Source organism: Sciurus carolinensis, chromosome 4, assembly GCF_902686445.1.
Source record: "Sciurus carolinensis chromosome 4, mSciCar1.2, whole genome shotgun sequence".
NCBI lineage: Eukaryota > Metazoa > Chordata > Mammalia > Rodentia > Sciuridae > Sciurus > Sciurus carolinensis.
Window position 1 is genome coordinate 129,549,176 of NC_062216.1, and position 16,662 is coordinate 129,565,837.

At 40.0% G+C, this 16,662-nt stretch overlaps 1 protein-coding gene across 3 annotated transcripts in view; it reads right to left on the reverse strand.

The window, feature by feature from the left end:
• The window catches only part of Ptprr (protein tyrosine phosphatase receptor type R), a 257,549-nt gene that overhangs the window by 75,687 nt on the left and 165,200 nt on the right, over positions 1-16,662 (reverse strand). For all 3 annotated transcript variants that reach the window (XM_047551730.1, XM_047551732.1, XM_047551733.1), the window contains one exon: positions 12,792-13,060. In XM_047551730.1, the coding sequence (XP_047407686.1) occupies positions 12,792-13,060 (269 nt within the window). The remainder of the gene's footprint in view (positions 1-12,791; positions 13,061-16,662) is intronic.

The window sequence follows — 16,662 nt, forward strand, 5'->3', positions numbered from 1 at the left end:
ATGTAAAATCCAGGCCAGGGTCACTGTCCCAGAGGCCTGGTTTTACTTTCAGAATCCTGTTGTTTCAGTATGCCCCCTACAGGTCATAAAGGGAAGAACAGATTTAAATCAGAATTAAGAAATCTTTGGTCACCATTTCTTAAGTAATATTTACCAAGTATATCGGGCTCTTGGGAGATTGTGCGTGTGCATGCATGTATATGAAAGGATTGTGGGGTCAGGGAGGGAAGGAATGTAGTTTAGAGGTCACTTATTCCTAGAGATCTGTGTTTGTTTATGTATGGAAAGGGAGAAGGAAGTTTAGGGAGAGAATGCTAATTTGGAAAAGCTGCCTTGGGCAATAAGAAAGAGACCTGATTGGAAAAAGTAATTCTCGAGTAGTGTTGAGGTCCATTAGAGGCTAGCGTGACCCAGGACTGCACCTGAAGAATGTTCCTTCCAGCAAAGTAGGTCTTTGCCAGACTTCCAGTATACTCATTCTTGCATGTCCTTTGCCATTTCATCATTTTCATTCTCATTATTGACTAAAGTGGGTTTAAGATTCTAATTTGTTTCTTAGAATCCTTAGGCAAAACAAGAGTAATAGTAATTATTCAGAAGACCATACTCAGAGTAGGGAAAAACAGAGCTCCCCTTACAGTCCTGGCGGGGGCAGTGTGACATCATCAAGGACACGCAGGGAGAGCAGCTCATGCGGCTAACAAGGCTGGACAACCTGCCAACACAGACTTCTGTCTTTGGGCCAAGGGTGGGGGGAGGGGATGGTTGGAATCATCTGTTTTCATCTTTTAAAAAAAAAAAAAAAGTTTCTTTCCATGGTACAAACCTAGTATTGTAGCTCCTTTTTTTTTTTTCCCATACTGAGATTTAATGAATAGTTATGGAGCTGGGAGCATGTGTCAGGCATTGCACTTTAGATACCCACATGTGGAGACATCATAGTCAGGAGGGAAAAGGAGGGAAATGAAAGGTAAGGCAGACAGGATGGGAGGGCTTGGCTAAGAGTAGGACCAACGAAGTTCATATTTAAACACCTGATTTAGAAAAATAATTGGCTCCTTAAACGAATAGACATGTGCATTATAAAACACTATTAGGCAATAGTAAGTTCATTGAACACGCTGTCCCTAAAGTTACTTGTGGATTAAATGAGAAGGGAAAATGACTGGGTGCCAAGCATTATTAGAAAGCAGTTTATATTTAGAAGTGTCCATGCTAGTTTGCCATTTTTCAAGTTCCAGTTCTTTTATACATAGACAGAGATTTTTTTCTAAGATATCTTCTAAAAGAGACAATGCCTTCTCTTCCAGAGAGGACATTACAGTCATTATGGATTTTTCTTTTCTAACAAAAGCAATTTGAGTTTTCCCAGGTGAGGTTATCAGCTGACAACTCTGCCAACATGAAGTTTTCCACTAGAGGGCACCATTTTCCTGTATTACTGTCTTGGGCTTCATGGAGGCCAGGACGAGAAACAGAACTGAGAACAGACATCTTACCCCATGTTCAAGTTACAGCAGATGATCATGGTACTCTGCTAAATGGGAATGTCACTTTAAAGTGTGCAATATTCTTACAGAGAAAAAACCCATCAGTTGAAAATTAACTTTATTTTGCTCAGGTCATCTGCCTTGGTGTCTGATTTTTCACTGTCCTGCTATATAGAGGTCATGGACCAATATCTGGGAAAATCTGATAAAAGCAGAGCGGTATCTCTCTCCATAGGAAAAAGATATTCAAGTAGTTCATAAAATGCACACACTGGGATCCTGAGGCATAGCTTCATGACACATTTAAAATAACTCCTTGGACAAAAGTCTGCAAGATAAAACCTCCTGACACAGTATCTAAGATTCAGAGCTACTCTCTCTCAAAATAGGAAGCCCCATTTACACTGGGAATTGTCTGTGCCTGCCCTGATTAAGATTCTTTACAAAACAAGGCCATTTCACCTAATTCTGTCAACCTGTACATCAAGATCTGGAGCACGGTCCGCAAGTGAAGACAGAAGTCTCATTTTATAAAGCACTGTATTTTAGTATTCTCCAAAGTGAGTCTCTAACTGGAGCATGTGTAAAAAATCAGCAAACATGAATCTCCAGAAATGATACCATTACAGCCTCTTCTTTAGGGTGAGGACAATAAGAGCTCTGTAGAAATGCCAGCATTATGCAGCATAGAGGAAGCAAGCATAATTCTATTTGAAAATAGGTCATGCCCTAGAGAATGGCCAGAAGAGTTTCCAGGGCAGCTGAATTCATGCCCCTCCCCCTCCCCCCTCCTCTGCAGTGTGCATGAAAATGGAGCACTCCTGGTTATGCTGGGGCCAGAGTCTGGGATCAGGTTGCAAGTTAGGGAGGGTGTGTGGGGATGAAGGTGCTGAGAAGCTCTTTCTGCTTGAGACTCAGGATGAGGCAAGGAGTGATCTGGTGGCAGATAGAGCAGGAACAGGACTACATGGGACTCATGCCCATCATTCTGCAGGGCTCCCTGGGTGGAGAAAGGGAGGGCAGGGAGAGGAAAGGAGCAATCACAGTGATGCTCTTGGAGCTGCCTGGGTGCACACCCTTGGGACCCATCCAATCACAAAGGCTCAGACACAGCAGGCTCTGCTTGGAAAGAGGTTAGGCCTGTGCTTGTCAATAAGGGATGGATGCTCTTAGGCAAAACGTCTCCTTTTAATTCTTTATGTCTTGGTTCCTGTTCTACTCTCCCTGGGTTCGATCTGCTGTCATTTCTTGCACTTTACACTATTATACTTTATGACATTAATTTTTAGGTGGATTTCAAAATTTTTGAATTTTCCATTTTCTTAATCTCAGTGGATTTTTATTTTTCATATTTTTAAAGACTAAAGAATCCCTTTAAAGATTTTTTTCTAGCTCTTTGGGACCAACTCACCTGTGTTAAAAATGCAGTTACATCTATCCTGCAAACAAAGAGGAATTTGTTGTTCTCCATTAAGGAAGGGCTTGTGCATGTTTTCAATGCTCCCCCATCTCTGGACATCCTCACAAAGAATTTTCTTATAAAATTATATATATGCTTGTAATTTTAAATATATAATTTTATAAGAAAATGAATAATATGGTTATAAAATAATTATATAATTATAAAAATAATACCATACTATATCATTATAATAATATTGCATATCATTAATATATTATTGTAATTATTATCATTATATTATTATATATTAATATATAATATTATGTATAATATAACAAGTAATGTGTAATATATATTCCATAATATAATAATAATAATAATAATAATTGTATAATTATAAAACTAATATAAAGTTAGAATATTCTCATTTGTATCATCTGGGAGGAGGGAGAAGAGAGTGGCATATGCAGATTTTGTAGCCAGACTCATTTGAAACTTCAACTCCATCTTCATTTCTTTGTAACCTTGAGCATGTTATTCAATCTAAGTCTCTGTTAGCTCACCTGTAAAGAGGGCAAAAAATTTTGCCTTCCTCAAGGGATGCTGTGAAGATTGTATAAGATGATACGTCAGCACAGTGGTTGACATAGGGTAGGTTAGTGTCCAACATGGTAGCAGCCATTGCTCATCCATCTATTCCAAAAGCACAGGCAGCCTCTGGGTGGAGGGGGATGGACATGTGCCTTTGTGTTTGTCCCTCCCACCCCACTATCCTCTGTATATAGTGAAACTATGTCTGATAGTGAAACTGGGGTGATTACCCAGAGAGTTTGGACAGTATTCCATCACCACCACCACATCCTTTGAGATAGGTTTTTGACTTAAGTTTTCTGGATTATTGCCTCATCTCTCCCTCTCACTTCAGCTTCTTTACTAAACTCATGTTCACCATCATATTGGTCTTTGATGTCAGATTAGCATTTGGTCTCTAGAATGAGAGTAACCAGAGAAAAGAAGAAAACTGAGGTGGCCAGTCAGCTCTTAGAGGGGCAACCAAATGGTTATCCACCTGAATGCTTTGAATCTACCTCACACACTTGCACTTTGCTGAATTTAAAATCTGAGCATATTATGAAAGCCAACCATGAAATTGGCCAGGAGGAATATGAGTGTAACACTTCACAGCACATCTGCTTGCTAAGTATATTGATTTCTAATTTATTTTTTCTTTATTTTCTGTGGCATGTAGGAACATGCACTTCCTCTTCCCCTCAAGGGTGGCGATGCTGTATTTGTTAGGAGTACGGTCTCTGCAGCCACACTGCTTGGGTTCAGATTCTGTTTGTCACTCTGACATTCCCAGAAACCTACTATTAAATTATTTGGGAAGCAACCTAAGTGCCTTAGGTCTTAATTTCCTCACTTGTGAGGATGAAATGAAATAATGCATATAAAGGGTAAGTCTCACTGAATTGCTATATTTTTTACCAGAGTTTTTTGAGGTTACATGAAGATTGACTTCTAAATGCTTTTTTGCTATGTGTTATGAGGCCATCCCTCATATAGTCAGGTGGAGCAAGTGAGTCATGTTGATAGACTGTGTTCAATGGGGCATGGGTTCCAATAGAACAATTGGTGTTTATGTGAAGGCCATATGATCTGGGTATACAGGCCTGGAGGATCAAAGAAACCTGGAGTGTCACCTTAGCTCTGCTAAAACTTGTGGGGTAACCTTTGGCAAGTGTAGTAATGACATTGGAACCTCATTCAGGTTGCCTTTACCAGGCTGCTGCCCTCATCCTTCCTCCCCCACGGCATCGAGCATTGGCTCTCAAAGACCTCCAGCTGCCACTTCTCTGGAGAATCATCCTCAGCCATGGGAGTTGCGCAGCCCTGCCTCAGTAGTTATGCCTCCACCACCCCCTGGGTGGCCTGAAGTTGATGGTTGACTGGCATGAGACTGAAGATGCCCAGCCATTTCCCTCAAGATGGACCAACATGATCCAGCATCATGTTCCATGAGCTGCCACTCATGGAACTCCCCATGTAATCAGGCTGAGGGCAGATGCCAGCGGAAAACATCTCTTTGTCCTCTTCTCCGTTCAGTTTCCCCTACTTTCCTAATAGGTTTCTTTGAAAACATCCTCTTAATAAATCACACAGAAAAATAATCTTGTCTTAGACTACACTTTTAGAAAATCTCACCTAAGACCTCAGAGAAGATACTAAGAAGATACTAAACTAAGGCCTTAGTTTCATTTGACAGAAAGTGAGGAAAATGACTCTTTTTTTCCTTGATGGACTTCTTTGGTAAGTACAAATTTTAATTTCCTGAAGATTTCTGTATACTTTGTACTCTGATATTCATTTGCATCCATCCTTTATTCATATGTCCAATATTAATGGATATTAATGGAGGAAGGATCAAGGATTTTCTAGGTTAAAATTTTTGAGCTTCAAAATGGTAGAAGTCAGGACCTTCTACTTTGCCAGGAGGAAATTGTAGTAAATAAAAGCTTCCAGTTTGGTTGGGTACAGAATACTCCACTTTTTTTTTTTTTTTTTTTGTCAAGATTCATCTTTTCATTTTTTCTAGCTTGGATAGAAATCTCCTAGGCCTGACCAGGATGCAACCTCTAAGAAAAACTTTATATTATCACACCTGGATGTTATATTATTTGCACAGTATTTATGGATGCCAAATAAACCATAGCATGTTGCAGCTTAAGAAAAATTACAAAATGTTTACTCATGTGGTATCAGCACCCTTGGGGGCCTGTGGAGGCCTCAGTTGTGGTAGAAGAAAACTTCCATGGATGCCAGATTCCTGCTGGATCCCTGAAAGAATAACTCAGGACAGAGGATGCTGTGTTAACCATGAGTTTGCCCTTCTTTTCTGGACAGTTCTCTAACTGCCCTTGCTCAGTTTTTACTTCTAACAGAAAATCAAGAGAGAAAAATGGGGATATCATGTGAATATACTCATTTGCCTGTTGATTTCTTTTCCATAAAATTGACCATTAGCCATACAGTGGCCTAAAGGGGAAATGTTCAGAAACTTGCAGATTTATGAGTCCTTTCTTTCCAGTGAACAAAATGTACCTGCTAGGGTTGGAAGGTGATTTTTTTGTTTTCTAGGCAGTTGTGTATACAGTTGTTTCCTTGAGAGGGACAAGTGGAGGACTTGGGGATGACAGAGATGGGATAGAAGAGGAGGGGGAATGGGGAACAGGAGCAATCTATGACCTCATGCTGTGCTAGCCATGGGACATCTGTCTGGCTTACCTGTCACAACAGTAGTGAAATGTACCTGCTATTCTTCTTATTGCAGGTGAATAAATAGGTTCTAGGTTATTTGCATATTATTTATGAAGCATCTGAATTTATTTCTCTAATCCCTGGACTCACTGTAGGCAATGAATTCATTCATTAGACTAGTATAGATTAATTTGATATTGTTAGTGACCAACTTTTAAATACATATTTATAAATTTTTATAAAAACTAATATGCTAATATATTTATAGACAAGATAAAAATTTAATTCACAGTTAAAAAATACTTTAGATGTCATATGGCAGGTGCGACTGCATCAATTCAGAAAAAAAAAAAAGCTTCCGTTTCCCTATTTTAAAAATATAACTGACCTGGTACATATAGACTTGTGAAATGGAATCAGAGAGCAAAAACAAAAGTAATACTAGACTTCCTTCCCCTTCTCAAAGGCACCATGGCATTTATGTGGGTTGTTACTTTTACAGCATCCTTTGAAGTCAGGTAGAACAGATATTCTTTTGTAGATGGGGAAAACTATGCCGCAGAGGACTTAATCTGTAGAGTCACTTATTTAATAAATGTCAGAGACTCAGCTCTGTAGTTTATCATTAGGCTATTTGTTCTTCTGGAAGGATCTTTAAAAATATATGAGATCCCCAGATGCAAAGGAAAACTAATTAACTTCACAATGCTTCTCCAGTGTTTACCATGCAACAGGATCGCAGGAACCACGGGAGGCGGCAGGTGCACGGATTTCTTGAGCCACAGAACCTGTCCTTAAGAGTCTTATGATCTGGTTAAGGGACAGAACAAACCACTTAAGGACCAGTTTTGGTCCTTTTGTGAATGATTCTTTTAGTGAAATCACTGCAAAGAGGTAGTCCATATGTGAACCCAGAGGTATTACAAATCCTTGTGGGCATGGAGAAGCTACTTGGTGGTAGGAGGTAAGTTTTGTGTTGGGCTCTGGAGATTGATGGAGGGAAAAAAGAGGGACCAAGGAAAAAGATGCAGGTGTCTGTCAGTAGGAAATCAAGGCACTAAGGAGCGTGGGGACAGACTGGATGGGACAAAGGGTTTAATTTGGGTTGCAGAAGCAAAAAGGTTTTGGGGAAAATCATCAAGGCGACAGAGTAGAAGCTCTCAGGCACAGCAAGGGAGCCTGTGCCTTACAGCAAAGCAGGATAACACAAGTGTGGCTGTAGCTAGTTAATCCCAAGGAGTGTGCAGCATGTGGGAGGGAAAAGGACTAAATGCAGACAGATAAGATGAAATAAAATAATATATGTGAAATATATAACACATGTCAGCCCTAATATTTTTATGATCAGAAGACAACAATTCAACAGTGAAGTAACGAGAACTTGGGCCCAGGGTGATGATTACAGAGAGAATCAATAATGAAAAAGATGGAAGCTCGAGAATCAATTAAGAGTTGGGGAATAAGTGGAATAAGGAAAAAGGAGAGAGAACTACTATGTTCCTCACTATAAAGTTCTTTTATCCTCTTAACTTTCAAGGGATATCTTTCCTATTTGGTTAGTATATGTATTAATCCCTATATTAACTCTTACTTATATTTTATTTTAAAATTTACTTTATTACGAATAATATCAAGGTAATAGATTCTCTCCATCAGGGATGAGAGATTTATATATCATGGCCCAAGAGACTTTTGGGTCAATTTATTCATAATGCAGTCTTTATGATCTCATGTCTTCATTGCCAGACTCTTATGCAATAAACAGAAGATTATTACTTCACTCCCGGATCAAGAAATGGAGAGTAAAACATGAGGCTATTTAAAAGGGACCATTAAAATACATAAGCATAAATTTTTTTAAGGCTTAAAACTGTCAACAAAGTTTTCCAGCAGCATGGCACACTGTATATCCTTCATATTTTATTGCTCTTCAAATTCTTCACTATGTTGCCAGGGAATTATGGGAGAAAAACAGGGGTGAGGATAGAAGAAGAAAGGATGGTGGAATAAGAAAAGTGTTTCCCTATAGCTATTGAGAGTTGGCCTGAGAATTACTCATGAGAATCATGCATTCATTTATTTCCAGGAACTCCTGCTGTCCCGGAATTACATTCTATATGTGAGAGATAAAGAGACTTTGAAATCATCTGTGTTTTCTCAAGAAGTTCAGAGTCCACTGCCTAAGACATTAGTTACCTGAAATTTAAAATACACCCAAGAAGTGCAATAAACACTGTATGCACACTGTGTTATGGGATTAAAGCAGAAGAAGCAGAGGAGGAGTCACCGAGTCCTGCTGGGTTAGAGGAAGGGGGGGCTAGAGGGGAAGAAGAAGGAGGAGGAGGCCTCCTGGGGGGTTTCCAGGGGGAAGTGATGTTTGAATTTCCCTCTCCCAATTCCAGTTCCACCCTCACCTTTGGACTTTCCCTGTCTTCTGGCTGCCAGGCTTTGTGGTGTTTTATTGCCTTTAGAAAGGAATGTGAAAGCAGAGGGCAGATAAATCTGAGTCCTGTCTTGGGCTTTGAGTTCTAGTGGTCAGGCCCTGAGTGGGAGGACCTGTTTCAAGGTGTGGATTTCAGATGAGGTGGAATGTGAAATAAACAAGAGTAGGGTTTCCTGTTCAGACAACCTGAGGGAGAGTCTGTAGATTTGGGGGAGGCAGAAGTGTCTAGGGGGCTGACCTGAGAGCACAGGTCCCAAAGGCCCTGTCCTTCAGCTTAGCCATAGGGAGATGGGAGACCCTGGCAGGAGGACCCTGATCCTTGGAAGAGTCATAAGAAAAAGTGTCTGGAAGATGTTTCAGGGGTTTTCTGTTTCTCCATTTGAGTTAGAGTAGTGAGATAATCCTTGTGTTTCTGAGAGTGACTTGGACATAGCAGAGAGAGGGGAGGATAGAGGGAAGAGGAGGAAGCAATTGCTAGAAATGGAGGGGCCACACAAGTAACAATAGGAAACAACTTGACAGTGACTGTCCCCAGTGGACTTCCAAGGACTGAGGCATAATGGGTGATTTAGCAAATGTGACAGTCAGGAGAGAGAGTATCAAGGCAGATAGGACCCTTATTCTTCAAGTTGAGAAAGTTCCCTAAACACTTAGATATAATCCTAGGGCAATTGAGGCCAGAGGTGAGTGGATTAGGAAAGGACTGAGGTTAAGTTTCTGCCCCTTAGGTGGGATGGGCCCTGAGGCAAAAGCTTAATTTTAATTTCAGTAAAATAAAACTACAGTCTTGTCTCCTTGATTTGTAGATCCAGATTCATGCTTGCTATAGTAGTGGTGTCTTTTTCAGGGCAAATAGGAGTAGAAAGAGAGAGAGAAAGAAAAGGTTCTAGTCAAGTACTACTTCCTAGGCTTTAAAGAGCATGGTATGGTGCCTAGAAAATTGGCCAAGTAGCAAGATGGATATGTGGGGGGGTGCCGTTGGCAAAGGCCAGGTCAGAAAGGGTCCCGTTTTCCACATAGATAGGAATCATCAGTTTCTTCCAGAAGGCAATGTGCAAACACTGAGGAATTCTAAAAAGAGTATAACATTTGGATCTAATTTAGAAAATCACTGCCTGAGCTGTCTGGAGAGTGGAGTGGACATGGACAGAATTTGAGGCAGGAGGACCAACAAGAGAACGATCTGGAGAAATGGCAGATCTGAGTGCCCAGTGGTGTTGGGCTGGACCAACAAGAGCTGTGCAGGAAAAGTGCTGGGTCTTCAGAGGTTTGGCTCTAATGAGAAGGGGAGAGAAGAAAGGGGAAGAGTTGAGGATGCTACCAGGATTCAGAAGTTAAAAAGAAGAAAAGTGATTTGATGAGGAAAATTTTGAGCTCTTTTCTGAATGCTGTGTAGTGGTCGTGCATGATCTCAATGCAGATGTCCAGTTCAGAACTGGATCTTGCATCTGGATCTTAGTAGAGTGACAGACTTGAGCTGAGGTTCTTCCATGGAAACCATTTGTGTATACACGGTACTGTGAGAAGAAGCGACCGTGGTTAGACTACACAGGAGACAGGGAAATGGGCACAGGATGACATGCTCAAGTGAGCAGGTGGAAGGTGTCAGTGTGGGAGACGGACTCAAGAGCAAGGAAAATGATGTCTCAGAGGCCAAAACAGGAGAGACGTTAACAAGGGAATAGTTGGTGCTGGACAGGAAGAGAAGTGAAGCCGGGCTTTGGGTTGGGTGGTTAGACCACTGATGATCCACCCAGTGCAAACGCGTGAAGGGCAGAGGATGGAAGGTTCTTAACCCTCAGGCAGCAAATAGACTCTATTCTTTTAAGATGCTTATTTAAGAAGGGAAGGAAAGACAGACTGTGGGAAGAATGAATTAAAGGAGTTTCTGTGAGAGAACCTGTTTCCAGGCTGAGCAGGTAGCACTGAAGAAAGGGTAGAGTTGAAAACAGAAGGGCTGATGAAGTAAGTGACTGGGTTGGGAGGCAGTGACCTGGAGCCCTGTGGAGAGAACAGCTTTCTCCTGCTCTGAGGTAGGAAGGAAGGGGCGGGGGCGGGTGGACCTGGGGACAGCTATAGACTGGAGCGGGGAAGCCATTTGATACTGATTAGGTACTTGCTGTGCTAGAGTCTCTACTCAGGTCACGAAGATGGATAAGATGCCGTCCCTGTGTTCTCCCTTCTCAAACATTCCCATCAATTAAATGAATCCACAGTTATTGAGCCTTATGTCCCTCGAAATTCAAACATGCCCAGCAGTGAGCTACAGGATTCTGGGAACAGCTTTCCCCAAGATGAGTTTACATTGACCTTGCTTAGAATTGGTGGTCCATGCTAATAGTTAAAATTAGTTTGACTTTTAGTTAGTTTATTATGGTCTTTAAATCTTCCACAGACAACACGCCCTCTCATGGCCTGCACTGGGCAGACCTGACCTGCTCTGCCCTTGGTGCACCGCTGAAGCTCATTCCCAGATCTATGCCTCCCTCGCGGTTCCTCTTTGAAGCAGACACAAATATCTAAGAGTAAGGGAACCTGAAGGAGGCTAAGAAGTCAATTTTTTTTTTTTTTTTTTTTTTGGTACTTGGGATTGAATTCAGGGGCATTTGACCACTGAGCCACATCCCCAGCCCTATTTTGTATTTTATTTAGAGACAGGGTCTCACTGAATTGCTTAGTGCCTCCTTTCATTGAGGCTGGCTTTAAACTTGAGATTACCTTGAGATTCTCCTGCCTCAGCCTTTCCGAGCCTCTGGAACTACAGGGTACACCACAGGCCACAGGGCCTAGCCTAAGAAGTCAAATTTATCTCCTCATATTTAGAAGGAAGTGAAACCCAGATGAGTGGCTGACTCACCTGTGGCCACCCAACCCAGGCAGGGCAGAGCAGGTTCCATAGCCCAGTTAGCCTCAAGGAGAGGTCTTCTTGTGTCCCTTCCACACTGGATCCACAATAGCAATTGTGGTGTCCAAGTAAGGGAATGTCACAGGAGGTCCATCTGGATCCATTGGGGACTAACAGGCATTTGGGGGAGGAGGGAGGAAGAATGACTTGATAGTTTTGTTTTCCCTCTGGTGTGGCATGGAAGTGTTTGACCTTCAAGGAATTATAGAAATTACTGCCACGAATCCCTTTCTTTTCACGTAATTCATGTTCATTGATAATAATTTCAAGAAATTTTGAATGTCAAATTTTGTCTTCTTCAGTTCTTAAAGCCTCAAATGCAATTTTCTGAAGAATGCAGACATAAACCGTGGCTATTTTTGTCAGGTCTTGTATACATCACTGGAAATATAATCAAAATGTATATGTAATCTAAAAAGCTAAGGTAACAAAAAGGACAGTGATAGAAAATGAAGATATAGGAGAAAAAGAGGAGAATATACCTTAAGACCTTCTTAGTTCCTCCATTTCCCTGGTGTACAATGTTGAATACAATGTAAAATATTTTCTATATGAAAATAAAACATTTTAAGAAACACCACTGAAAAATCTTTACTTCATATTTTGGGGAAGGAAATAAGTAGTCCCTCATTTAATTCTTTGCATATTCTAGTTTCCTTTCATTAGAATTCCTTTAAATAGAAGTCTGTATAAAGCATATCGCATGAATAAGTGCATCCCAAGGGCAGGTAAGGTTACAAAAATGTCATTGTGCTCCATATTTAATGTTTGCTATGGTCAAGGAAAACAGAGGGAAAACTTTAAGTAAAATCAGTTGTGGCATAGACTTTCCTACATGACTTCAAACAATGTGGGCTTTGGCAAGAAACACTTCAAGTTTATTCCCAGTCCCTCTTCACCAGAGTCTGACGACAATTTAGCAAGATAACTTTATATTTGTTTAGCAGTCCCCAATAATTGTTCAGTTAATGGTGATAGAAACGACAATTTAGCAAGATAACTTTATATTTGTTTAGCAGTCCCCAATAATTGTTCAGTTAATGGTGATAGAAACTGCCCTGTACTTCAAGATAGATTTTCCTTGGATCTGCACAAGTTTGGTAGAATCAGATGTGCCTAAAAGACTTTTCTAACACTCAGACTCTTTGGGGAGACAAGAAACATTACTTCCTTCTAGCATCCATTTGCTGGTGAATGACTGTACCCAGTTCTGTGCATCATTTCTAGTTCTATTCTTTTTAGTTGATGAATGCTCTTTAAAAAAAAAAAATTAGTTGCATAAAAAGTTCTTACCTCTCCTGAAGTCCTATGGGCTTCATTTTGAAAGGAGAAGGGCAGACAGAGGAAGAAGTGGAAGCTTTGATCTCAGGAGCACATCGGCCTTGAGGGTCCACAACCACGTTGGGCACCTTTGGCGCCTGCTCAGGCTGGACCATGCTGTGGGCTGTCTTTGCCTCAGACTGTGCTGGCTGTAACGCGATGGGTGATAGGTGGATCTCCTGGTGTTTCTCTTTATCCTGTCTCAAGGAAAGCTGAAACCTTTCTTTTAATCTGTACAGAATCTACAAAAGGAGATAAAAGGGACTCTTGTCACATTTTCACACACCCGACAATAGCATTTTCTCCACCCCGACTTAGAAGACAAATTGAAATAAAGGTTTAATGACAAACTAAGCATAGCCTTCTAGAATAATTTCATGGTTTTGTGGTACTGAGATTTTATTCTCAAAAGAATATGCTTGGTGTTTCTAGTTATGCTGCACATAAATCTCAAATAATCGGTGCATGAATCTGTTCCCCAAGGATATATTCAAAAGGAAATTTAGTCAATTCTTTAAGAATGCCTGATATCATTTTGATCATTGGGAATTAACTGAAATAGTAGGTTTCTAGCAGGAATAACCATGAAACATGGGCCTATGAAATTTACAGAAACAGAGGACTGCATCCAATAGTGTAGGGAAGAAAGAAATCTTGTAAAATATTAATAAAAGAAAAAGTTATGCATTAAGTCATAATTTCTTATCTTGGTAAACATCCGACTGGTAATATCAACTTGGGAACCTAATAAATACTTGACAAAATTAAATTCAGGGCATCTGTTAAATAGTTTGAACAATCAGGATTTTTCTATTTGCCCCTTTCCCCTCTTAGTTTTTAATGTATATAAAAAAAAGCAGAAGTGTTGCTTTCCTTCACTCTTGGAGTCCTTTCTGGAATGGCTAATTCAGTTCAGGATTGGTGGCAAGACTAACTTTGAACTTTTTTAATAAATGGGACTGAGTGCTGGGACATTCCAGAGACCAAACTTCGAGAGGAGCAAAGTTTAGTTCTCATTTCCCTGGAATTCCCTTTTTATAGGGCTATTCTTCTTTTTATGCTAAGTCCTCTTTTCCAACTCCTGCAGGAACCGGTGACCTCCTGTTTCTTCAAGTCTGTTCTCAGGGAGTGATTTGATGAGCAAGGTCATGTGAAGAGGGGACAACTCACTGGCTGCAGTTTTCCGAAGGTGTACAGCACAAAGACATCTGTGTCTTAAAATGCCTTAAGCTGATCAAACTCCCCTGTTTAACTTCTAGACTCTGTAGCTGAACAAGCGTTATTTTAGGAGAGGGCTCTCCTGGCACTGTGCAGTCATGTTTACCCAGTCATGAGGTGAGTTCTGTCTTCCCTTTTCTTTGCAAAGTGCCTTCCAATTCTAGTCACCTTTTGCTAGAGAAGTACAAAGTCTACATATTTATTTTTTCTTGTTAAAGGATGAAGAAAATTAAGCAAGAATTAATGTGAAATTGGAAAGGAAATAAATACCTTTGAGAATTTATTTCAGGACAATTTTAGAAAATATTTTCTCAGTATTCTCAACACAACATGGGGAAAAAAAGAGATTCTGTTTAACAAAATAAAATTATAAACAAATATCAGCATGAAATAAAATGCAATGAAAAGATATCAGACTGAGATTAATAAAAAAATTCCAACGATGTAAGTTTTCTTTGTAAGTAATAAAGAACAGAATTGACAGTGTAGAAAGTATCATTGGTGGTATATATGACATACTTGAGAGACTGCCTGGGAGGCAGAGCAAAAGAAAAAAAGTGGGAAAGACAAAAATGAGAAAAGATTTGACATGGAAGTCAGAGGAGTCACTGTAAATGATAAAGTAGAATACATGAAGAAAAAATTCATTCTGAACTGTTTTTGTGTTTTTGTTTTTGTTTGTTTTTTGATATGGGGGATTGAACTCAGGGGCATTCGACCACTGAGCCACATCCCCAGCCCTATTTTTGTATTTTATTTAAATATAGGGTCTCACTGAGTTGCTAGTGCCTTGCTTTTGCTGAGGCTGACTCTGAACTTGTGATCCTCCTGCCTCAGCCTCCCAAGCCACTGGGATTACAGGCACATGCCACCACGCCGGCTCAAAACTGTTTTTCAGCACCCACTTTGTGTCATGGATTGTGAAGGTACAGTGCATTCCATTACGAAAAAAACGATTGCCCTCTGTGCCTATGGAACTTAGAAATATGAAATGAAAAAATTCCTAGGTTCAAAGCTTCTCCCCAAACCATGTATGTCATTTGAAAGAAGAGTGAATGCGAGATAAAAAAGGAGCAATTTTCATAGTTCTGAGGAAAAAACAATGTATATCAAAGGATGCATGAACTTTATATCAAGACCAGTTGGGGTTTATGTGCATGAAATCAGCAGAAGGCATTTTTTGAACATGCAAAATCTCAGAAAATACACTCACCATGTCTCTTCCTGAAAAACATTTACTTGAAGGTATTTTTCCAGTGCCAGACCTGGCGATGCACACCTGCAACACTAGTGATTTGGGAGGCTGAGGGGCTGGCCAGCCAGAGAAACTTAGTACCCTCTCTCAAGATAAAAACATAAAATAAACAGAGCTGGATATGTAGCAAGGGGGTAGAACAACGACAGGTTCGATTCTCAGTACTGGGAAGAAAAAAGTATTCTCACTCATGAGAAAGGTGACTCAAATTAAGAACTGAAGAACTAGACATTGTGATATAAAGAGAACTTTGGAATTATTTTTAAACACAAAGTGAAAACCTAGTTTAATTATGTCTCAGGTCCAGCATCCCAAATCGTAGTAACAAGAACGAAATTTGGAGGAGAAAAAAAAGGTTTAAAAAAGAAATTAAAAAATAAGGCAAAATGAGTGAATATATGCTGGGTGACTTGAGTGACTTTTTAATTAGGGATGCAGAGGGATTTGAAGTTAGAATGGTCATTGGGCCTCTGACTCATTATACCTGAAAGGAACGGAGGTCTTGCCAAGCAACAGGCTTGCTCCCAGTAACCACTGGTTGTGGACCAGGTGACCCTGACGGGGCTCTTACCTGCACCCCGCTGCATTTCCCAGCGCTCACATCGGTTCTTCGTTTTTTCTTCCCCACACCACCTTTCTTAAAGGTTGACTCTGTAATCACACCTGCAGCAGATCTGATCTGCTGAGATCTGATCCCTGAGTTTCAAAACCATCAATTCTAAGAATATACTTTATGCTTTATTATTATTTTTTGATTGAAAGAAGTTTTCCTTAAGAAATAAATAAAAAAAAACTCTGCAAATGTGAGGTAATAGAACTTCTAGGAAAAATAAAGGGAATCCTTATGGATATTTTTTGGGTGTTCACTTCCTCATAACCCAGAAACTTTTATACAATGCTACTCATTGATTCTGGTAGGGTCAAGCTAAATCTTAGATTTCAAAAACAATTGTTTCTGAATATCCTCATGACAAATATTACTGCATAAGGAAAAAATGGTATCTAACACTGACAGGTCTTCTTCCCTTTGTTATAATGACTTTCAAATAAGGAGACTATTTTCTTGATGAATGTCTTTATCCTGGGTGCAGTGCCTACGCTTTCTAACTTAGTCCTTCTTTTCAGTGTCCTTGACCCATCCTCACAGTATACTTTGCTACCACTCTGCAAAAACAAAATCCAGTCTAGAACACTACCAGTCAGGTGGTGCATATATGATAATTTTATGGTCTTAAGCTAAACACATAACTACTAAGAGATAAGGCAATAGAGTTTAAAGTGGGATTGAATTGTTTCAATTGCAGGTAATATACTTTCCTGAATGAAAACAAAAATGTATTTGTATCTTTACAAAAATGCATTTAGAAGATA